We start from the raw sequence: 24594 nt of genomic DNA, 5'->3' as shown, positions 1-24594 counted from the left end.
TGAAGCAATTGCCATGAACTGGTTTTTAGCCTGGGCTAATCACACCCGCCGCTTGTGGCAAGAGGCATCGCGTGCTGCAGCGTTTACTGCACCGCCTTGCACATTGTTGCCGCGCAGTCTAACTGCAAATCATCTTCAGTTCTTCAGTTCTATATTTACCGGAAGCCAAATGCCAGTTGAGAGTTGCAAGTTGCTGCAACAAGTTATATGTAGGCGGCCTCGCGTCCAGTTATGATTGCTGGCTGCAACTTGCAACTTGCAACTTGTTGTTGCTTATAATTCAATTATGTGCACGTAGCCGGCAGAGGTTGTTGCCGTCGCCGCCGCTGATGGACAGCTCTGTGTCAAACTCATTTAATATGTAATTCACACACAGCTTAGACTACTTTAAGCCACGACTAGCGTCGGCAATCATAACTCGCGCTTTAATGCCAATAATATATGCTGCATCCATTAGCTGCCTGGACTACGCCGCTGCCTCTGGTGCAGTTGATGGCTCAAAAGAATTGAGTTCCAAAGCAGAGAGAGAGAGCGACTAAAAGCATTGAGCGTAAAGCGGCTTAATGCACACACACACACACATACACCTATAGATAGTTACACACGCATACACTTAATGCTGGCTGACAGTTGCTAAGCTGCAATTGCAGCCAAGACACTCAAAGTGGCCGCCAATGCGTTGCTGTTGCAAGTTGCTGTTGCTGCTGCTGTTGCTGCTGATGATGATGAAGATGAAGTTATTATTATCTGACAAGGGCATCGCCGTTTGCCATTTGCCATTGCTATGCTAGACTGACTGCATTGGCCGCACTTAGCGCACATTGCAGTGACGAGCAGCAGCAACAGCAACAGCTACGTGGTTGCTATCTTTATTAGAGGCGTGACTAATCGCAACGCCTGCAATCTCTTACAACGCTCTCGCTCTCTCTGTCTCTCTCTCTCTCTCTCTGTTAGTGGTAAACGTGTACGCTTTGCTATTTGCTTAGACTGTAAATTTGATTAGCTTGCAATGCGAGCAGCAATCGATCGATTGCTTCCGTGAACTGGCAACAGCAACAACAGTTGCTGCTGCTGCTTGTCGCGCTGATCTCAAAGTGTTAGATTCTCAGCTCTTGTTGCCACTTCGTTTGTTCCTGCATACGAAATCAGTTTGAATTTGAAAGTAACTAACGAACGCCTGCAATCGATCAAAGCTGCATTCAGCTCGTGAAAGTTCCAAGCTGCTAATAAATTATGTTGCTCTGTAATTAATGCGACAGCCTGCGGACAATGTAGACAATAAATTTCAACGAAATAGAAAGCAATGAAAACTCATATAAATTTATTTAAATAGCGTAGCCTAAAAAGTACCAAAAATAATGTCAATGCTAACAAGCAGAAGTGGCTATAAAACTACAGCGACTGCTGCAGCCAACTGAAAATAATTACAAGACCAGAACAATAATAATAAGCAGCAACCACAACAATAACAACATGAGCAGCTTGTCAGCAGCAGCAGCAACAACAGCAGTGGCTGCTGCAACTACTACGGGCAACCTGGAGCCGGCTGTGGTGCCACGTACCGCCAATTTGCTGGCATGCAAACAATGGTGGCGCGTCTGCTTCTTGTATGGCGATCAGCAGAAATATTATCGACAGCTCTATAGCAAGGCGGCTGCCCAGCGACTGGCGGCCAGCAGCAACGAGGCTAATCATGAAAATGACAATGCCAGCAGCAACAGCAGCAACAATAACTGCCAATTGCGGGGCATGGGAGATGACTACGATACGGTCGGGCTGGCCATTGGCACTGGCGATTGTGATTTTATCGCAGCGCAATTAGATGCCAGCGAAGATGCGGACGATGGCATTGATCTGGGCGATAGCGCCTGCAGCAGCAGCAACAGCAACAGCAACAAAAGCAAAGCAGCAGCAACGACAACAGCAGCAGCAACATTGTTTCCAACACCGAGGCGCAGCAAAAAGCTGCTGCGCTCACTGCGTGCGCATGTCAAAGGCGAGAGCAAGCAGCGCGATCGAGATCGCGAGCGTGAGCGGCAGTTGCTCGATGAGCCAACCAAACGCAATGCGCGCGTCACTGTGCTGGACGATCCCTTTCTGTTTGGCATCGATGCGGATCATCTGGGCGATCTGATCAAAGGCAAGCAATACAATCAGCAAACGGCGACTGAGCACATTGCGCACTACTACAATCTGCAGCTGGAGGCGCAACTCAACGCTGGAGAGGAGCAAACTGCCACCGCTCAAGTGTTGGAGATCATAGAGCAGGAGGAGGAAGTGGAGCAGCAGCCGCTTGAAGAGGAGCCCAAGCCAGCGCTGCCGCCAAAGCAAAAGCAGCAACGTGCTGCGCCGCCGCCACCCGCACGCAACAGCAATGCAGCAACAACAACAACAACAACAACAGCAGCAGCAACTGAGCTGCAGCCGCTTAGCGCCAGCGATCTAAGATTTCTGAATTTGAGCCTGCGCCAGCGCAGTTTACCGCGCAGCATGAAGCCGTTTAAGGATGCGCATGATATCAGTTTCACTTTCAACGAGCTGCCAGCGGAAGTGGTTGCAACAACAACAACAGTAGCTGCAACATCCTCACAGCAGGAGTCAAATGAGTGAGTAACTTTGCCGATCATTTGTCAGTTGCAATTTCACTTATTTAGCTGTACTAACCCCGCTCCCCCAAGCCGCTGCTGTCTGCACTGACAATTTAAATGCATAACTCTCTGCTGTGCAGCAGCCCTGTGCAAATAATGATTGATTACTCGGCAGCAACAGCAGCAGCCAACAACTTGTTGCGCAAGTTGGCAGCCAGGCCCGAAGTCAGCCAAGTAGAAGTCAATGAACACACATTGCGTGTTCTGCAAACCGCAACAACAGCAACGCACTGAAATTGCACGCAACAGCAGCAGCAACTCGTTCTCGGCTTAGCTGTGCGTGTGTGCATGTGTGTGTGTGTGTGTTTGCTGTTGCTGAAATTGAAACCAAGCGTTGCTTGCACTGTTTGCTTGGCTTGGCTTGGCCTGCTTGTTTATTGAGCGCTACGCATGCGCATCACTCAACAGGCCAGCGACAGCAACATCAGTCGACTGACAGCAACAGCAACGCCGTTTCATACTCAGGTTACGCATACGCCGCATAGGCTGACCAACAACAACAACAACAATGAGCTGCCAAAGTGTGATTTACCAATGCCTTTGTCTGCGGCGCGCGCGGCTCGCTTTACATAAACATGTTGCTGTTGTTGCTGCTGCTGCTGCTGCTGCTGCTCCGGCTCATGTCATGATTGTGCATAATGCCATGCAAATATTGCTTTTGCCTTAAGTTTATTGTATTTGCAGCACGCAGCTTATGAAATATGGGCGCTGCCCCAAGCAGCAGCCTCCGCCTATTGGCAACAGCAACGGCAGCAACATTAGAGCGTCCAGTCGCGTTGCAATTGTTTTCAGTGTCATGACATTTCCTCTTTTGGCTGCATTCAAGCGCAAAAATATTGCATATATTGTATGGCTCTCGAGTCTTTTATGATTTACTATGCAAAGAAAGCGAAGCGCGCACAAAAGGCGCAGAGCAAACAAAAGACTTAGGCAACGAACTTGCCCATGCAGCAGTCTTTGCGAAATTGAAACATGCGCTGAGCGAAGCTAATCAAAGTGCAGGCGCAACAACAAGCAACAATAAAAACATAACTCAATTAGCTGCTGTTGCTAGCCATGTGAAAGGTATGCGGCTAGCCAGGGCTGCAAAAACAGTTTGAGCAAAGAATTGTTCGAGCGCCGTTTTAAATTTAATGAGCATTGAGCTTGATTAACGCCACCCTGGCCCAGACTATATCAATGCTTTTCCAAATGGCCTGCTAACAGGAAAGCAGTAGTCACTGGCCTGGCCCGAACGTCATTTGGCCAAAACGCACACCAAAGCATAATTAATAATAATAACAGACGCCGTTTTGATGCGGCCTGACAGCCCCAACAGCCAGCACCAATTCCACGGCATATTCAGTAGCCAACGCCATTTGCCACACACACACACACACGAACAGAGATACACACACATGCGCAGCTAAGCAAATTAGCCCGCGGTGGTTGTCGCTGCGTCTTCTTCGCTCAGTCGCCGCAGCCAATTGGCAATTGCTGTGGCTTGAGCCTCTGGCAGTTGCTTTAGATTTGTGGCATTGCTGCGGCTAAGCGCTTGCCACCAGTTCAGTTGGCTTAATGCACCCACTGATATACGAGCTATTTTAATTGCCAACTGACGATTGCCGCGCTCGCCGAGCGCTGTTAATGAAGTTATTAAAAAATTGCTGGACAATCATTTAGGCTCGCTTTACGACGGCCCGGCCCGGCCCGGCTTTTCCAGCTTTTCCAGCTCCTGCAGCTCAACTCGTGTCTGAGCATTCAATTCAATCTTAACTACCATCGACAGTTGCATAAATCTTGCGCTTTAGTTACGCTCGCAACAGTCTCAGCCTCCTAAGCTGCTGATAGGCGGTGCTAGTCTTGAGCTTTACGACTTGTTCGCGAGGCCAGCCAATTTCAAGTGACAAAACTAATGTCTCATGGCTGAAAGTCAATGCTGCTGAGACGTGCCTATAGCTCTGGCCTTGCCCCAACAACTTAATATACGCTTAAGCTGAGCTTAAGTCCACTCGGCTTAGTTTTGTTGGCTATTTAAGATGCATTTTATTAAGAAGATTGAGTACAAAAAGTTACATCAATGCGATAAAAAGTTGTAGAGAAAAAAATAGAATTGGTTGTCCCATCAATTAAAACATCAATTTGTGTTTTTATAGCATTTAAAATACAACAATCTGGGCTTAAAATCAAATTAAATTGTATTGAATGAAAAGTTTTATATTTAACAAATAGTCAATAATAATCTGAATAGTCTATTTAGCATTCAATTTTGTTTGATATTCAAAAGGCTTAATTTAAAGATTTTGTTTAACAAATAATTGATTAATGTATTATTTATTTCAATGATTTTAACTTATTCCATATACTTCAATAAACTTAAAATTAGTATATTTATTTCTTTTAAATTTAACAAAATTTATTTATGATATTTTTTATTATATGAATCAATTTTATCATAAATATTTGAATTGTATTGGGATTTAATAACTCGCAGCTCATAAATTCCTCACATTTTTTCTCTTTCTCTTGACCTTTCCCACAGCTTTAGCGTTTGCTTTATCTACTCATTACATCTGCTCTCACTCAACTTGCTGCCTTTCAAATAAAAACGCCAGCAACTTCATAAAAAAAAAGCTCTCAGTAGCCATAAACTTAATGCACGTCTCTAATTGGCAATTGAATTGGCGCTTTTATCGTACGTAGATTTGCCATAAATTTTAAACACTGACTGGCAATGCGGCAATTTGTCACTGTGCACGCCTTTGCATTGGTATTGCTATTGCTATTGATTTTGGTATTGTTTTTAATTAACAAAGCCATTAAGGGCACTCGACAATGCGGGCCAACAACTACATGCAAGCCTCAGATCCATTGGGCACATTTGTGGCTCAAGCTGTAGCCGAAGCCGAAGCTGCAGCCGCTTGACAAATGACTTTGGGGCGTGCACTAAAGCTTGTTGTTGCAACTTAATTACAAACAAAATGCAACAAATCTTGCAACTCCAGAGACAACATGCGGCTGAAATTGCAGCTCAGGTAGACAGACGGCGCCAGTGAAGCCTACGCGTCGGCTCAGTGATTTATTTATGCAAAAGCAAAAGCAAAATATGATTTGAGTGCGCGCCTAATGCGAAAATAAAGCAAAGCATTAAGTTAATTTCTTGTGATGTTAATGTTGAGGCTACACTACCTGTGGCATGCCACGCATGCTAATTACCTTGCCCAGCCCGCATAAGCACACGGCTATTTATTTATTTTATAATGTCTGCGCAATTGCGTCGCATTTTAATTTTAATTGTTAATGTTGTTTCTGCTCGCGTTTCGCTCGTTAAGCCTTTGATTTCGTTTTCGATACGAATCTTTGTGTGTGAGTTGTGGGCCCTTTGCGCATATCTCAAGCGCTTAAGCAGCTGTCAGAGCTGTCCAAGCAATTGAAATCAGTTTAGCTAGCAGTTTAACATTTATTGCCAACTCATGATACACTTTGTCTGCCCCCACATACAATTGGCCTGCGGCAGCCCAAATCTGTGCGTATGCAGATTTATGCTCGTGTTCATTGTTTGGCAAAAAGTTGACACTTGACTGACAGACTTAGCCCGCGACTTAAAATTCCAACAAACCCATTTGGCGCTGCTACGAATCACTTAAAGCTTTGCGCGCTAATTAATTAAACGATTTAACGCACGCACTGCAAAGAAAACTCAGCGTAAATTTATTGCCGATAGGCGGTCTGCAAGAAAATAAATAAAAGAAGAAATTGTTGCTGGCATACACTTTGTATTGCTTAAAGCCAGCACAGTGGTCACTCGCTTTGGCAATCTTGTTTATACTCTGAGGTCATAGCTGCTTAATATTTTTTAAGAAGTGTGATAATTACTAATTACTCTTTTTATTATTTTAAAGATAAACTAATGATACAGCAAAAACTTTTTTCTGACTTTCTCAATTACTTAGTGATCAAATGACTTTTAATAATGAAATATTGCAATTAATTGCTTAAAGTTTTTATATTAATTTAAATTAGAGTATTTTCTAAAGTATATACAAATTCTATAGCATGTATACCAAACTTAAGTTTCGTATCAACAAATAGTGCAAGTCTCTTGTAGCTGATTATTTCGCATAGAAACTTGTTTTGTTGAAAATAATCTACAAATATTATCTGCAGAATATTTTCAACTATTCAATATTAATTATTTTTAAAAGATCTCAAATTGTAGCACTTTATCTTTCAATTATTTATAATTGAAAATAATTCAGCTGAGATTCTAGATTGTAGATCTGAGATGATTTTCTCACACTTATTAAATTGATTGCTAATGGTACAAATAAAAAAGTTGAAGAGCTTTATTGTCTACAAAGCAATTAGTTGACTTATGCGCTCTAAAAATAAACTCAAGCTATTATTATAAATAAAATATTTTTTTAACTAAAAGTCAAAAATGCAAATCTTAAGAGTAGTCCAATTTAAAGCATATAAACTTAGCTTTAGTGTTATTTTATATAGCTGGGTGCGTCTTGAGCCCGTGAGCTTTGCATAAATTTTAAAATTATTACAAAGTTGTTCCACTGTTTGGCGCACGCAGCATCCGCAGCTTGGGCTAAAGTGAATATAAAACGCGTAATTTTCATTGACAGCTTCACATTGGCGAATGCCTTGGGTTTTTGCATTTAAATTGCCTGCATGCCACAAGACGAGGCACTTACTTAATGCAACAGCAGCAGCAGCAGCCGCCAGCAGCAGCCAAGGCGAGGGCGCATGCCGATGCGAGCGGCGTGGAGCGGGCGGCCTGCGTTTTGCACTCTTTACATTCCTGTCTCGTTAGGCTGCTGCGCTGCTGTGGGCAAGCTGCTGGTTTTGTTTTAGTGGCAAGTGTGGCATGTGGCAAAGTGGCAAAAAGGCGGCGATTTTCTAATAATGATAAGCATTTTTTGGTGGGCTGACCAGCAACGACAAGCTGCGCTTTATCATTTAATATCCGCTCGACTGTGTGCATGTGTGTGTGTGTGTGTGTAGCACACATTGTGGCATGAACTAATGGCCTGGGGCATTAAGTTGTCGCGTTAAGCGTGGCTTAAACTGCTTATCATGCAGCAAGCATTCGCAATTGAGTGTCTGGCACTCATAAAAAGCAATTAGCGGCTAATTATGTGCCATGTTGAGATGTTGCTTGCAACATGTGCTGCCGCTGCATGCCACAAAGAACAGTTAGTTGGCTGGCTAGCTGACCAAGCGAAGTTCAAGTCCAATTTACCGTTGCGCTTGTCAACATTTGCCCAAAAACTTCTGATTTAATTTTGCGATCGTTGTTCGTTCATTCGTAGATGTTGCTGATGTTGAACATTTCAAGCAACAACAGCAACTGTTGCTGCTGCTGCTGCTGCTGCTGGCGCAGTTGGGGTTCGATTTCAAAAGCGGCAGCGTCTTGCCTGCTGCGTAGGCAGCTTTTTGGTTTAGTTTTGGTTTTGTTAATGGCCAAGAAATTAGATTCCGATTGCAGTTGGCCATAAATCAAAGCAACCTGCTGCCTGCAACTTGCACGCTGGGAAAAAGTAGACAGCAGCAGCAACAGCAACAACAACAACAGCAGCAGCAGCAGCAGCATCGACAGCGGCAGCAAAGCGGCTTTCTGTAAATCATATTACGGTTAATTTGCGAACAGTTTTCCTGACTTGCCTTGGCCATAAATCATCCTTAGAGACCGGGGTGGACATGTTTAGCGTCCGCATATGTCATTAATAATTGCGATCTGTTGTTGTTGCCAAACAACGTACAAGGTGCCAATGATATGCGCAATCAATTGATTTATACGCATTCGAACTAAATGCGAGATATGGAGCTTCGCTTGTGCTCAACACTTGTTGCCTGTTTGCTTTAATTACTTTAAATGACTTTAAGAAATTTGCTTAAGCTGAAAATAAATATCAATCAATGCCAATTTGTTTAACAAACAGCAACACCAAAACTAAAAACCCAAAGCTAACACAAAACACAACCAACAAATGATGGCCAAAAAAAAAAAAAAGACTAAAAATGCTTAACGGATACACAGTTTGTGCCATGGCGTCGTAATTATGGTCAAAAACAAAATTGAGCATAATCACCACGCACTGAGGAAACATTAATGTATTAAAAAAAATAAAAATCGAAGCAGCCGCATAATTTATAATGGCCAGACAGACAAATACACAGATAGTGAGCGAGTGAGATGGCAAGTGGCTGGCAGATGAACGAAAACAAAAAATAAAAGAGAGAGCATATAAAAGCCAAAGACACGGCTTCAATTAAAAGTACAAGAGATGAGGAAAACAAGTTCATAGACCAAAGACAACGACCGATGTTCGAATTGGTGCCGTGGGCCTGTTTCGCAGCCAGGCAAAGCAACCAGCAACAGCAACACAGACTGGGACTCGAACGTGTGCAGACTTGGGTAGCTCGAAGGCCGCCACACACACAGACAGACACACACACGTATCAGACTGAAACGTGCAGAGTCTTCAATCAGTGGGCGACCCGAAACAAATGCGTTACAATTTTCTTTTGATGAATTTACAGCGAGTTAAAAATTAATTAGAACTTGTCTCTGCGCACTAACAAAAAACAAGAGAAAAAGAAAACGAGAAGAGAAGAAACGCTCTGAATCAATTACCCATGGCTCACATTATTGGCCGTTATGTCAGCATGCTAAATCGGTTCATTCAACAGACTTCGTTGCAGTTGCAGCGAGTCTCGAGTCTCGAGTTGAGTCTCGAGTCTTGAGCATCATTTAGCGCGCCAAATTTGCATTGATGATGCAATTTCGCCCTGTTTGCTGCGCTTGCAGCTTGAGCTGCAAGTTTTTTCTCAAACAAAGTTCTGAAACCTGCTTTTGTGGCAGGCCTAGCTTCAATGCTTGCCGCTTGCAACAGCAAACATAACACTAGAGACACTCACATTGCTGGCATTGTTGTTGTTGCTGCTGCTGCAGCTGTGAAAATTTGCACGCTCACACAAACAATTTGCGTTGCCGTTAACAACAACAGCAGCGACTGCGGCAGCAACAATTACAAATGTTGCAGCAACATATTTGCCGCCTGCCACAGAACGCAACATTAATTGGTCAACTTTGTTACCAAAAGATAAGCAAACAATTTGTTCGCTTTTAAGCCTGAGAGTCGTCGTCGTCGTGGTCGTCTCCACAGCTTGGTGTGAAAATTGCGCCCAGTGTTCTCAAACAAATTATGCAATTATTTTGCTTATGCGCGACTTTCTAAACTTGGAGGAGCGAGCGAGCGAGCGAACGGCGTTTACAGTTAGACGCTTAATTGATATTTGCGTTTGTTGCGCAATTAGCGACAACCCGGCGTATGCGCAATAAATGCAATGGACCACACAGCAAGTCGCCCATGTACTTCATGCTATGCAGACATTCTTAATCAACTTTCAGCTGCCAAATGAAATATAAAAGAAAAAATATAACTGACTGCAAATAACAACAAAGCACACGGCATGTCTGACTGTCCGACTGTCTGTCTGTCCGACTGTCTGCCAGGCATAGGACATGCCAAAGTCAATAAAAATGTCAACACGCCAAATGTCATGTTGACAAGGCAGACAGCACACTAGAGCTGCAACAGCAACAACAACAACAACAGCAGCAGCAGCAACTAGAGTTGTAGCTGTAACTGCCATGGCGATTGTAGTTATTGCTGCCTTTGGGAGCTGCCCAGACACAATGCTGACGGCAGAGGGTGGCAGCGTACAGAACACCGCGGGCTTACGTGTACCACTCTACCCCCTCTACCCCTCCCATCAATGCCTTGTTTGTAATAAAGCCAGCGGCGCTCTCTGTGCAATTTTTATTGACAATTCAAAAATCGTTTATGACAAACGCAATAGTTGTGACTTGGCTGAGCTGCGGCTTAAGCTCAAATTATTTATTCCCTACGCCATAAATGTTTAAAGCTAAAATTTCGTACATATTTATTGCGCATAAAATTATAAGCACAATTAAGGCTTGGGCATGTTCTATGTTGCAGGCTCATTGATTTTTATGGCCAAAACTTAATTTACAGCTGCAATTATGAATTTAAAAAATTTCAAACCTTTTACGCTCAATAATTATTTATTTATATCAATATAAAATATATACAAACAATATTCTTGCTTAGCAATCTCTGTATTAGCCACTTTTCGAATTCATTTAAATAATTGCGTAGAAATTGACAAATCAATTTAAAAATAAAACTCAAATAAAACACAGGAAATTGAGTTGTGAACTTGTTTCTATAACCAATTAGGGTAAAAGCATGCGGAACTGGTTTCTTTATCTGTAAATTACAAGAATTACTTATCTTAAAATGTAGAATAACTCTACATAAGCAACTTTTTAAATTGAATATTAAACTAAGAATTTTGAAGTCAATGACTATTTGGCTTTCAAATGTTTGACAATGCCTTGAATAATTTTGTGGCATATTTATATATTTATAACAATAAAAAAGCATATTAATTTTAATTAATATATAAAGTTAAAGCGTTAAAGTTAAAGGCATAAATTAATTAAATTTTGTAGCATTTATTTAACTCTTATTAGGCAAAGATGCATATATTATTATATATTATTAAAGAATGAGTTTGATATACCAAAACCTATGGGAGTCTTTTTAATGGCAAAAGATCAACTAATTTAATTTTCTATATGTACCACATATTGCAATCACTATATATAAGTAAAGTAATTAAAAAACAGAGCTCTTTGCCTGAACTTAAATTAAAATTGTATTTAGTGCAACTTACCAAGTCACGCATTCTGCTCTATCTCCGACTTTTACTGCCCGCCATAGAACCATAAAGTTCAGCAACTAACTGGAGCAAAGGCTCTGGCTGCCCTGAGCTGCAGCAGCAGCAATAATACTAATAATTGCTGCTTTGGCAGCAACATCATAAAACCGACTAAACAAGTCTCGCTGGAAACATTGCCAAAGACGCAACTGGCATTTAAGGGACCGGGACCACCTGTCGACCACAGAGAGAGAGAGAGAGAGAGAGACAAAGTTGAGACGTAGAAATAAATGGAAATTTTGGTGAAACTTTCGCTATGGCAGCGGCTTTAACTAGAGCCTGCTCTTAAAATTAACCCAAATTCTGCTGAGATATGCTGAGCGCTCGCAGCTATTTGCGGTTTGGCAATTTGTCAACGCGCTCAGTTCCACAGACTGCTGTGTATAATGATCGTTCATTTAGATGCCAGCAGCTAGATAAAGCGCTGCTAAATATAGTCTGCGGTATATACAGGCTGAGGCCGCAGCCAAAAGGTAGTTTAATGATGATGCTTGAACAACAGACTGTAGCTCGAGCTATGGCTGGCAGTTGTTGCCACACTTGACACGCCGAGCTGTTGGCAGTGGCAGCTGCAAATCGTTGTAGCCCAGTTGCGGTTATCAATGGCAAAACGCTTTGAACTAGTTTTAAGGGCCAAGTGGCGAGCGATCGTGTCTAGGCAAAACGGCAAGTGCTGTGCCCAGTTCCCAGTTGTTGCCTCTTAAAAAAACAGAAACCCGTTCTGTCTGTTATTGCTGCTGGTTCAATGACTGCCAAAGTGAGAGAATTATAGCCCAGGTTGAACCCTTTCGTAGCTTTGGCCAACAGCTGCCTGCAGGCTTTTGCCCGCATTGGCAGCGCTGCGAGGGCTTCGCTGGCGCGCAACAATTTGCTTGTACACAATGTTGCGCAACATTGTTGCTAAGCATCTGCAGCGGCAACACTTTCAATTTTCAAGCCACACGCACACACATGCGACTAAGCCAGCGGCTTTAATGGCTTAATAACAAACTTCTGCTGCTGCTGCTGCTGCTGCTGCAAATTGAAACTTGCCACAATTGTTGGCAATTTTACGCAATTCGCTGCAGTCAACAATAAATTTGTAAATTGCAAAAATGCCGCCATAGATACGCTGAGCAAAAACAAGAAAGAAATGCAGGTCGACACTGGACAGCGAGTCGAGCCTGACCGCACAATAAATTCAAAAGCTAGCAACAACAACAGCAACAATTGCTGCCAAATGCCAACTTCTCGCTCTGTCTCTGTCTCTTTCTGTCGCAACAAAAAATATTTGCGCTTAGGCACAGTTTTTGCCAGTTGCCACATTTGCTGCGCTTTTCATTTGTTTGCCACAGTATCCTGCCCCTGCCCCCATTTGGCTGTTCCCCAAGTGCTCGTTGCTGGAGTCGCCGCCAGCCGTTTGTTTGGCTTGTAATTTGAGTTTGAATGCGCCTGATTTGACAGCAGCCAACACTTTCAGTCGTCGTCGTCGTCGACGTCTCCAGCTGTGCCGCAGTCTGCACGTGGCTGCCACGCATACTTGCCCCACAAAGAAAAACACAAGCTAAACTTTAAATGCAAATGTCGACTAAATGTTTGCTGAAACTAAATGCCACGAAATCTGTGCAATTAATTGCCGACAAACCGCAGCCACGCCCAGTCAACGCCCACTATATGTGGGATACATTGACACATCAGCGAACTAGAAATGGAGTTGCAATCGCTAAAGCCAAAAATACGCAGCAACAATAAAAGAGTTGCCAACTGCCGCCGCGCCCCCGTCCAGCCATTTGCTACAGAAATAAAGAAAAAATCAACTGGCAACAACAAAAGGGCGGTCAGCATTGTTTTGATAAAACGCCCGCATGGAGCAGCCAGCAGCATCGCCTCCATTTACTGCTCCAACAATAAATGTGTGTGTGTGTGTGTGTGTGAGTGGGGGCTTGGTAACGCCCATAGAGCTGAACAGCCACTGCAAATCGCAAAGCTAGAGTTACACATAAGCAGACAATGCACAGTTATCCTTTGATAGCTGCAACAACAAGCGCCAACAACAACAACAACAACCACCACAAATGGCATGAAATGGTGCGTGTTGCCGCTGATAGAAAAATTCATAGAATGCGCTACGCAGTCAGTTGAGTTTATATGAAAGCGAGAGTAAGTTGCAAGTCGCGCTTTAAGTTTCAAATTAATTTTGCTAAAGCCAAAAGTTTAATGGGGTGAAGCAATTCAAGGAAATTAACATATTAAAGCAAACTTAATTTGTTTATTGTAATGCAATAAATTCAAAATATTAAAGCAAACTGTTAACTGTTTATATTGAGCATTAAATGCATAATTAGCATTTGTTTTTTATTGAGAGAAACATAATTGTAATACTTAAGTTCCCACAGTAATTAGCAATACATTTCATTACATTAAAACAAAAGCATGTTTTTCTTTTAAATTATATTTGAATTTCTCTTTTTTACATAAGTACAATATACATAAATTTAAAATTAAAACTTAAAGTAGACTAAAACTTAATACAACATGTATGGGAAAAAAAATTATTTACATATTTGAAATATTTTTTGCATATTTTTGTTATATATGAAGCATAAAATGTCAAAATACTAATTTAGCTACTCAGCCAAATATGCAAATCATGCAAAATTTAATAGCTACTAATTATAACAATCTGGGCTATATAAATTAGGAACAAATAAGCACAACAATTTAGCTAAAATAGAAAATAATAAAAGTCGAAATCAACGCAAATTTACTTTTTTAAATGCAATTGTTATTAGAATTGAATTTGTTATTTTAACAATAATTAAATGCTTTGTTTAAAGCGACAGTCAATGAGCATTAGCAGGTCTCACTAACACTACGGCAATGTCATATTAAGTCAAAGCACACGCTGCTAGTCAAATAGCCCGCAGAAATGAAAATAGCGGAGCGCAGCTGACGCAGAGCAAGGATAACAATGTGGCAAAGGATGCAGTGGGGGGGTGTACGACAAAATGACAAACAGCGACAGCCCAAGGGCCCGTACAGCAGACAACAACAACAGCCATATATATACTATATATATATATATAGTATATATCTCTGTAAAGTTGAGTAGCATGAGCTGCCGATTTGTTTGTGTAAATGCTGTGAAGCGTATTTGTGTTTTCAGTTTGATGTTTGCAACTGCAACAACAACAACAACAACAATATATCGCTTTATGTCTGAAAAACAAACTAAAATTGACAGCTTGTTCAGCGGGAAATAAATAAAATGCGCAGAAACGCAAAATGTAATTCAAATAGGAAATGCAAAAACCGCATAAATCCAACAAAGCGAACTTTTTGCGGTTTTATGAACAAAAAAATAATAAAAAAAATATGCGCAAAAAATATTCCCAGCCACCTTTTAACCTCACATGTTGTTGCCGCCGATCCGAGGAAATATTTTAATTAAGTTTAAATTCGCTATGCCACGAAATAGACAAGAAAACTAAATTTGAACGCTCTTCTTCTTCTTGCTCCTTTGCAGGCCCATCAGCCGCACGCCGCTGACGCAGATTTCGTATCTGCAGAAGATACCAACGCTGCCGCGCCACTTCTCGCCCAGCCACGCAGCTAGCAGCGCGCTGGGACTGCCCAGCAGCTCCTCGGCCACGGCGCTGTATGCGGCGCAGTCACAGCATGCGGGCATGTTGCCCACATCGCCGCTGCCGCTGCAGCGTCATCAGCAGTACTTGCCGCCGCATCATCAGCAGCTGCCGCCGCAGTGCGCTCCTCAGTACTCGCCCGCCGGCTCCAGCAACAGCAAGTACAGCAACAACTCGCTCAAGCAGCAACATCCACAGCAACAGCCACCATATCATGGCCACCATCAGCTGTCGCCGGCGCTATCAACGCCGTCGCCGCCTTCGCTGCTGCATCATCCAGCGTCCAGCTCATCAACAGCCGCTGCCGGCGCCGCACATGCGCCATTCCTAGCCGGTCCGCACATGGATATGCAGCGTCAGTCGCACTCGGACGATGACAGCGGCTGTGCGCTGGAGGAATACACTTGGGTGCCGCCCGGACTGCGACCCGATCAGGTGAGTCGTCGTCGCCAGTTGATGATTTGTGGCAGCCGATAACGCAGCCAGCTTGACTTATTTCCAGCTCTAAATAAATAAGCCCAACACCCAAGTACATAAATCAGTCTTCACACCCCAGCGCCGATAGCAGGCGAGGCACTAAAACTCTTGCTGCATCTTCTTCTTCTTCTTCTTCAGTGGAGTCTAGGCCTTATCTATGCGTCACTGTCCACATACACGCGCTTAGATTGCGCTAATGAAAGCTGCCCACAATGCCAGCTGTGCTCAGCCCTTTTTAAAGAAATATATGGCCCTGGCTTTGGCAATTTTTTCAATTATTCCCCTCGACTGGCATAAACGCCACATAAATTATTTGCGTAAAATATGCGACAATGCGGCATAAATCTTGCGCAATCATTGGAGCGCGCACCCAAGCGCCCGAACGCCCAAAAGTGCGCTACTACATTTTGGCAGCGCACTTTTTTACATTTGCACTTCAAAGGGCTGCAGAGCACAAATTCAAAAAACAAATGCATGTGAATATTAAAATGTTTCTGTTACATTTAAAGCAAAGCGGATGTTGCGTTTTGCATTATTAATCAATTGAAAAGTTGTAAAATAATCCACTGCTGTAATATTTTTGATTATTGCTACACAACAAGAATTATACAACAAAAATAACTAGAAATATTTTTTATCCTTTTTGCATTATTTTTGATTATAAATACAAATGTTCTCATAACAATTGTTAAAATTTTCAATTGTTAGCGATTAGTAAATGTGTTAAGCCCTTAAAAATCGCATTTAATCAATTAGTTACGACTATATTTATATTATGATTTAACAGCTAAGTTTTAAGTTTTTGCAAACTTCTGAAATTTAGAATTCAATTAGTTACAAAATAAACTGAAACATTCTAACGAAACTTTTAGAAATTTGATGTGGCAAGCAAACAAATGTTCAATGTTAAGGTAACAGATATAGATATAGATCTAGCCTTTGCTGATGCAGCAACCCATACTACCAACTTAACCTAACCAAATGCTATGAACTATTGCTAAAGATTTGACAGCAAGCGCTCAAGTAAATGTAATCAATTTATATTTTAAAGCTTCGCTATGCAGCCCTGGCAATGTTGCAAATGCTTTTTTCTACTATTGTTGCTTGCTGTCTGTTGCACGTCGCCTGTGAACGCCGTTGCAACCACACAGCCGCTGTCTTCATCTCCCTCCCCGCCCGCTGAAGCTTTAACGGCGTCTCGGGCAATCCAAATGGTCGCGTTAATCCCGCTCAAACTGACACCGCCGCCTATCACATGTCCACCAGGCAGAGTCTCTGCTGTGACTTTTTGTATTTATTTGCCATTGGTATTGCCATTGGCATTGGCATTGGCCATATTGTATTTTTGGCAAACGCTACAAACAGAATTGAAAATTTATTTACAGCCATTTAAGTTGACGCAGCATAAGCCATGTGTCAGTCAAGTCAAGTCGACTCGGCTCGACTGGCTGGCTGGCTGGCTGAGGCAAAGAGTTGGCGGCAGCTTGCAGATCAGGCTAAAAGCAAAACGTGGCCAATAAACTGCGCTGCTTAGAAGTTGACCGTTTGCAACTGTGGGGCTGGCTGGGGCGCGAGCGATGCACGTTGCGCACCTTTCAACTTGGCCAAAATGCCAAATCAACGTAATAAAATCAAAAAAGCTTAAAATGAAAGAAAAAAAAGGAGGAATCTGCCTGCTGTGTGCCACAGTCATTTGACAGACGCTGCCTGTGCCTCCCCTGGGGGCAGCTCCGACTGCTGCTGCTGCTGCTGCTGCTGCTGCTGATGATGAAGCCGCTAAGGCAGCAAAGTTAGCGGCGGCCACTTTAAAATTGTTGCTAACCCTTTTGGCTGCAACTTGTAGATTCTGCCACATTCTTGCCACTAACACTAACTCTCTTCCTCTTCTCTCTCTCTTGTGTTGCAGGTACGCTTGTATTTCTCACAAATACCGGACGATAAAGTGCCATATGTCAACAGTCCTGGCGAGCAGTATCGTGTGCGACAGTTGCTGCATCAACTGCCGCCGCATGATAACGAGGTAAGTTCTTTGCTTCTTCACTCATCATCGCGGCTATCGAGCGCACACTGTGTGACACTCACCTGGCTCCGACTCCAGCTCCAGCTCCAGCTCTGGCCTCTGTCAATTTCGTGGTATTTATTCAAATGTGTGCGCATTTTATCGTGATTGAATGGCCTCGTGTCCGCTCAGCGACAACTCGAATTACGACTCGTCGGAGTCAACGAGTCAACGAGTCAAACGGCCATATCAAAGTCAATGCCAGCGCACTTTTTTCCCACAAATGCATGCGTGTGGGTACGCTGCTTTTTAGTGGCGACTGTTTGTAAGCTGCTTGCTCTTTTAGTTGCTGTTGTTGCTGCACCTTTTAATTAATCAAGCAAACAAGTGCAACTAACTGTGCTGGGCAAAAACCACAAAAAACTACGGAAACTAAAAGCAAACAAGAATTACTAAAATAACAGTAAAGACAGCAAAAAGAAACAAAAGTAAGCAGTGCAGTTGGCAAGTTGTATTAAACTTTTAAATACTCTACAATTTAGAAGAAATATTTAAATAAAGTTCTTGCAATATTTGTTAGTAACAAAGTAAGACAAGTGATTAGTTGTGAGCATAAAAAAACAATAAAAATGCATAAAAATATGCACATAACTTTAGTAAAGAAATAGCAAAATAATGCTTTGGTTTTTATCTGAATAAATGCTTTAGGTTTTCTAAAAATCTCTTTAAATATGTATTTAAAAATAAAAAAAATTGGAATAAAGAAAAATATAAGTCAACAAGTTATCTTAATTAATATCTAAAAATGATTTAGGTTTTTATCTCAGTTATTTAAAAGCTAAAAAGATTTAAAAAACAATTTAATGCACAAACACTTAAAGAATTTATTAATAAATATATAAATTCATTAGGCAAAATGTAAAACAATTTTTTTAAATTTTTTGATTAAAGCATTTCAAAATTTCACAACAATTTATATAAACGCCACAAAAAAGTTTTACAAATTTGTCAAGCTCAAAGTAAAACAAACTTTTTGGTGTTAGCATAAAAACAAAAAAATATCAAAAATTCAGAAAAAGAGACGCAAATTTTCTGTCAAAGAGGTTTTTAAAATTTATGAAATTTAAAGGCAGCCCTATGGTCATGTCCAAGTTAGGGTATGTTGGATATGTTGCTGAGCGGATTCGGATTCCCACAGCAACTGGCACATATCAGTTACCATTTTAGCATTTTAACCGCAGCCACTAACTGGGGGTTGGCATGGCTAACGAGTAGTCGAGCTGACCAGACGTACACCTCTCTGTGTGTGTGTGTGTGTTTGTGTGTGTTTGGCAAATGCCCAAATTCCAAGCCGAAAGTCAAATCAAATTGTGCGCCAGCAGCAGCTACAGCAAAAAAAAAATAATAAGAAGAGGCAGCCCAAAAATTTGCATACAACACAAACGAGAAGAAGCAGAGCAGAGTGCGAGTCCAACTGACCACGGCTAGAGAGTAGGGGCGGCAATGGCAATGGGAAAAAAGGCCAGTTGTAGGCGTGGCAGTAGCTGATGGGCAGCGTTAGCTACTGGGGCTACCAACTGCTCGCTGTCTGCGGTTGTCTGCCCAGCCCACTTGAGCGGCCGAAACGCTGCATGCAACTGTTTGTTGCAGTTGCAGACAAACAATCTGCGCTTGAGTTGACTTCTGGGAAAGATCACTCTAAGCTGGCCTGCCAGCCAAACAGCCAACCCACGGGCCACTTGAACATATGATTTGCCTGTCTACAAAAGAATGAAGAGAAATGTGCAGCGTTTGTCTGACTAACTGTCTGTCTGTCTGTCTTTCTGACTGTCATTGCAGGTTCGTTACTGTCACTCACTGACGGATGAGGAGCGCAAGGAGCTGCGCTTGTTCTCCACGCAGCGCAAACGCGACGCACTTGGACGCGGCAATGTGCGGCAACTGATGAGCGCACGCCCCTGCGATGGCGTAAGTACTTCCCCTCCCCTCCCCTTCCATTCAGTCTTTTACATTAAGCATTTATTTACTTACTTTCTTGCAGTGCGATGAGCTCATTTCAACGGGCGACATCGCCGTATTCGCCACACGTCTGGGCCCCAATGCCAGTTGGCATCCGGGCTGCTTCAGCTGCTGCATCTGCCGCGAGCTGCTCGTCGATCTCATCTACTTCCATCGCGATGGCCGCATGTACTGTGGACGGCATCACGCCGAGACGCTCAAGCCACGCTGCTCCGCCTGCGATGAGGTAAGCCCACCACACAAAATGTGTTCCGATTTGCATTTCTTTGTTTACTTACACAATTATTTATTTATTCGGTGGTAAATAACATGCATTAAATATATTAAAAAAAAAAAGAATAAAATATTTTATACAAAATTAATTGATAAAAAAATATATAAGCTAAAAGGTGGGCAACATTTAAACATTAAATTAATATACGACATTATATAAAAGTTTTGCATAACATTTATGACTGCTAAATATATAAATATATTTAAAAAGCAAGACAAATCAATCGAGAACTCTTAAGAATGGCTATGATATATTGAAGGATATAGCTATATAGTCTATTCATTTAGACAGATGACAGGGACAAACAAAAAGCCAACACAAAATAACAATTCAAACGTCCTTTGATTTAAACATTTTAAATAATTAGTGCTTTAATCTATGAAGCAATTTTAAAACATATATTTTTATAGTTTGAATAACTGAAATTGAAACAGAAATTAACTTCAACAGCTGTTGCGCCTATTTGTTGAAACTTCTACTTTAAGCTCATTCCGCTTTGATGTTTTCTTACTGTTCAAATATTATAAATTAAATGTACTAAAAACAGATTTTAATATAAAATTGAATAACTGAACTTAATGACATTACGGACTTATTCGTCAGCAATTACACAATTAATTAAGCTCAACAATTGACTAAACAATCACAAATTCAATTCTCCAATTTATTTTGCAGATCATACTCGCGGATGAGTGCACGGAGGCTGAGGGACGCGCCTGGCATATGAATCACTTTGCCTGCCACGAGTGCGACAAGCAGTTGGGTGGCCAGCGGTACATAATGCGGGAGGGGAAGCCCTATTGCCTGCTCTGCTTTGACGCGATGTTCGCGGAGTACTGTGATTATTGCGGCGAGGCGATTGGCGTGGATCAGGGGCAGATGAGCCACGACGGGCAGCACTGGCATGCCACCGATGAATGCTTCTCGTGCAACACGTGCCGCTGCTCGCTGCTGGGACGCGCCTTTCTGCCCAGACGTGGCGCCATCTACTGCTCGATTGCCTGCAGCAAGGGCGAGCCGCCCACGCCCTCGGACAGCTCCGGCACGGGCATGTACACGACGCCTACGCCGCCTGCTCAACGTGGTGCGGGTGGCGGTGTTGCTGCCACAGCTGGTGGCAGCATGCGAGCGCCGCAGACGCGCATACCCAGCAGCCACGCCTCCAGCTCGCCGCCCATGTCGCCGCAGCAGCAGCAACAGCATCAGGCCAACTTCCAGCAGGCCATGTACCAGCTGCAGAGTCAGCAGCTGGCCGCGGCCACGCCCCATTACGCCACCTCCGACTCGGATGCGGGCGTGGTGAAGGATCTGGAGCAGCGCACGCCCGCCGGCGTCGACTTCACCGACTTTAGCAGCTCGCAGAATCTGTCGCCCCTGAATTCGCCCTCCGTGGAGTTCCAGCCGCATCTGATGCCCAAGCCCATGGAACTGCAGCGTGATCCGGTCTACAACTTCAACGAGATGGCCAGCAATCTGGACACCGCCTGGCCCGCCAAGCCACCGCACAGCTATCAGCTGCAGCGCCAACTGCAGCAAGTATCCAAAATGGACAACTCCATCACCAGCAGCATGCCCGAGCTGGGCGGGATGCCCCACCACCAGCAGCAGCAGCAGCAGCATCTGGCGCACTTTACGCATCCGCTGCCGGCGCCACCGCTGCACGCCTCCGCGCAGCAGTTCCACACGCATCCCTCGCAGCACGAGTATGCGGACATTCTGCATCCGCCGCCGCCGCCACCACAAGAGCTGCCCGAGCTGCCCACGCCCAATCTAAGCGTTGCCTCCACAGCGCTGCCGCCCGAGCTAATGAGCTCGCCCACGCACTCCGCAGGACAGCTGTCCACGCAGTCGGCCACGCCGGCGGCCATGCATCCAGTTTCGATACTCAGCGGCGGCAGCAGCTCCTCGCCCATGAGCGGCGAGCCAGCCAAGAAGAAGGGCGTGCGCTTTGAGGGCATTCCGGACACGCTGCCGCGCTCACGCAGCTACTCGGGCAATGGCGCCGGCACCAGCGGCAGCGACAGAGAGCGCGACAGAGATAGAGAGCGAGAGCGAGAGCGCGATAGGGATAAGGAAAGGGATGGCGGCAATCGGCATGGGCATGGCCACAACTCGCGTCGCCGTCGACGCCGCAAGTCCTCCAGTCATCAGCGCAGCGGCAGCGGTCATCGCTCCCACTCCACAACACGAGCGGACACCTATGCGCCCGCCCAGCCGCTCTCCAGCTCCTACCAGGGACCACCCTCGCTGCTGGCCGCCGAGCCAACGCCGCCAAAGTCGCCGCGTGCGCATCGGAGCGAAAGAGAACGCGAGGAGTCCGAGGAGTCGGACGTCTGCTCCACCTGCTCTTCCAGCTCCTCCAGCTCCGAGGACTACATGATGATGTATCAGCTGCCCCAGCGGCGCCACTACGGCGGCGTCCGCGTCAGCTATGTGCCCAACGATGCTCTGGCCTACGATCGCAAGCGCAAGCCCTCAGAGCTGGCTGGCGACAAGGACAAGAACTGCATCATCTCGTGATGGCAGCCGGCGGGCAATTTAATTACGCGCTGATTGCGGCGCCTGCAGGCGTCGCAGCCACTAACGAAGCAGCGCCATCAATTCACAATTCCCAATCACAATCACAATCAAAGCCAAGCTCATATCCCGCTTTATTAAAGCAATAACGACTACAACAACAATCAGAACAACAACAACAACAACTATAAACAATAAACACAAGAGTTGGCGCAACGCTGTTCCAAATAAAAACACAACCCTAATAAGCAAAAACAATTATAAACAATTAAGCTAGCATAAGCAAAAGTATTTACATGCCTATAAAGTAAACTATTTTTTATAAAAACACTTTCAACTATTTATATTAACTAAGCGTTAAGTTTTAGACGCAGTAACTCTTAAGCAACAACAACAACAACAGCAACTACTATTTACAACAAATAGTGTTAAGTAAACAATTTGGCTAAAGCAAACAATAACAATAAACTAGTACTTAAGTTTTAGCTACTAAGGCGCACTTAATGTTAAAACATATAGTTCAAAAATATCAAATAAAATTATTTAAAAAACACAATTCAATTAAAATAAAACGTGTCGCTAAATATACGGCATATTTAGTTTGATTAAAGAATTTGCAATGTCCATTAGTACATTTCACATAATCAAACTTGTCGCTAGCTTAATTTTTGGATTGGTTGAGATTATGGTAAGTCAATAATATCTTTCATTTGAATATACAATAGAAAGCTAAAAATATTCTTTGAGCATCAGCTAATATTTCTAAAATATTATTTTAAGCTAAACTGAGTAACTATTCAACATAAGACTTAGACGAAAGTATTGAGTATAATTAAACAAGCAATTTATCAAAAGACTTTACATTAGGTTATCCCAATATAATGCAGCTATAACCTTATGCATTTATCTTAGAACGTTTACAGAACTCTAGCAATAGAAAATTGCACAAATATTTCTTGCCCACTAGTGTAACTTTTTTTTGTTTGCTTTAAAGCTCTAATTATTTACTTTTCATTTATTCAATGTAATGCTATAAAGAAGCTTGAACTCGTTTGCTTGTTAAATAGCAAACTTTGTTGAAATTAAATGTACACAAATATTGATTTAGCCAACACCTCCAGCCTCCAGCCAGCGAGTTGTAACTCAACTTTGACAGCAGCTGCTGGCCAATTTTAGCAGCAGCAGCAGCAGCAGTTGGGCTTATCGCAACAGCTTAAACAAGATTAAGAAGTAGGTTAGACGATATGGCAGACGTGCGACGTTAGTCAAATATTGAGACTGTGAATCAGCGTTCGCTTGAGCGCAGTCTAAGCTGCAGGATAAACAGAGAGCGGCGACAGTAAATATAAAAATATAAATACAAGTTGAGGCTGCTGCAGTAGCAGCGAGTGTCGCTGGCTGTGGCAGTTATCTATAATTATGCATCAGATAATGAATATAAATTAGGCGCATGTCGAGCATGCAACAACCAGAGGCAACAGCAGCAGCAGCAACAGCAACAGCAACAGCAACATGGAAATTAAAATTCGAAAATAAAATAGCAGCAGTGCCTTTTGCTAATAAGTTAATGGCAAATTATGGCAGCTAAAAGCGGCCAGCAAGCGGTGCTTTAAACTGAGGGTCTGGTCAGAGCAATCACATGCATGCCATTGCCATTGCAACGGCAACGGCAACAGGCAAACGAGCAACTGCTGCTGCTGCTGCTGCAGGGCGTAATTAGCCACAAAGGCTGTGCAAAAGGGAGAGACAGCAGCAGCGGCATGTGGAGATTGTGGGCAGGGGGGATTCTGCTGCGCTGCTTGGCAGTTCGTTAGCAGCGGCAGTTAGTGGCTGACCACTTGGTTGAGCATCATTAGAGCAATGTTTGCATACATGTCAATTGGGCAGCCGGGCACACTCAAGCCATGGAATCCTGTTTTGTCGCCAGCAAGCCTTGACTAATGGCCGCTTAATAATACAGCATTAAATCAGAGGACAAAGTGCAAAGTGCGACGCAGTTTGGGTGAGCACGCAACTTTTGCAATTGTAATTCTCTAAAGTTTTCCAACAACATTGTTGAGGGCCAAGCAACGAGCAACGAGCGACGAGCGAGCGATGCATTTGCCAGATAGATTTCTATGCTCTTAGCTGGCAGTTTACATTATAATCCACAGCAGAGCTGTCCAGCCATGGGCGTAGAGAGGTAAGCACAGCCCCCCTAGATGTTGAAAGCTTAAATAAAAATTGTGGATATAA

The 24594-nt window shown here is 43.4% G+C and overlaps 1 protein-coding gene across 3 annotated transcripts in view; it reads left to right on the top strand.

The window, feature by feature from the left end:
• Positions 1–22864, top strand: part of LOC117134632 (protein prickle) — a 75088-nt gene extending 52224 nt beyond the window's left edge. The window contains exons 2-7 of one of the 3 annotated variants that reach the window (XM_017981594.1): positions 1339–2606; positions 14956–15508; positions 17457–17570; positions 19389–19517; positions 19591–19794; positions 20518–22864. In XM_017981594.1, coding sequence (XP_017837083.1) covers positions 1474–2606; positions 14956–15508; positions 17457–17570; positions 19389–19517; positions 19591–19794; positions 20518–22362 — 3978 coding nt within the window. In that variant the 5' untranslated portion in view covers positions 1339–1473 and the 3' untranslated portion in view covers positions 22363–22864. Of the gene's footprint in view, positions 1–1297; positions 2607–14955; positions 15509–17456; positions 17571–19388; positions 19518–19590; positions 19795–20517 lie in introns of all 3 variants that reach the window. The other 2 variants (XM_017981596.1, XM_017981597.2) reach the window with 2 other exon arrangements.
• Positions 22865–24594: the final 1730 nt, after the last annotated feature.

Source organism: Drosophila busckii, chromosome 2R, assembly GCF_011750605.1.
Source record: "Drosophila busckii strain San Diego stock center, stock number 13000-0081.31 chromosome 2R, ASM1175060v1, whole genome shotgun sequence".
NCBI lineage: Eukaryota > Metazoa > Arthropoda > Insecta > Diptera > Drosophilidae > Drosophila > Drosophila busckii.
This window is presented reverse-complemented; position numbering and strand designations above follow the sequence as displayed.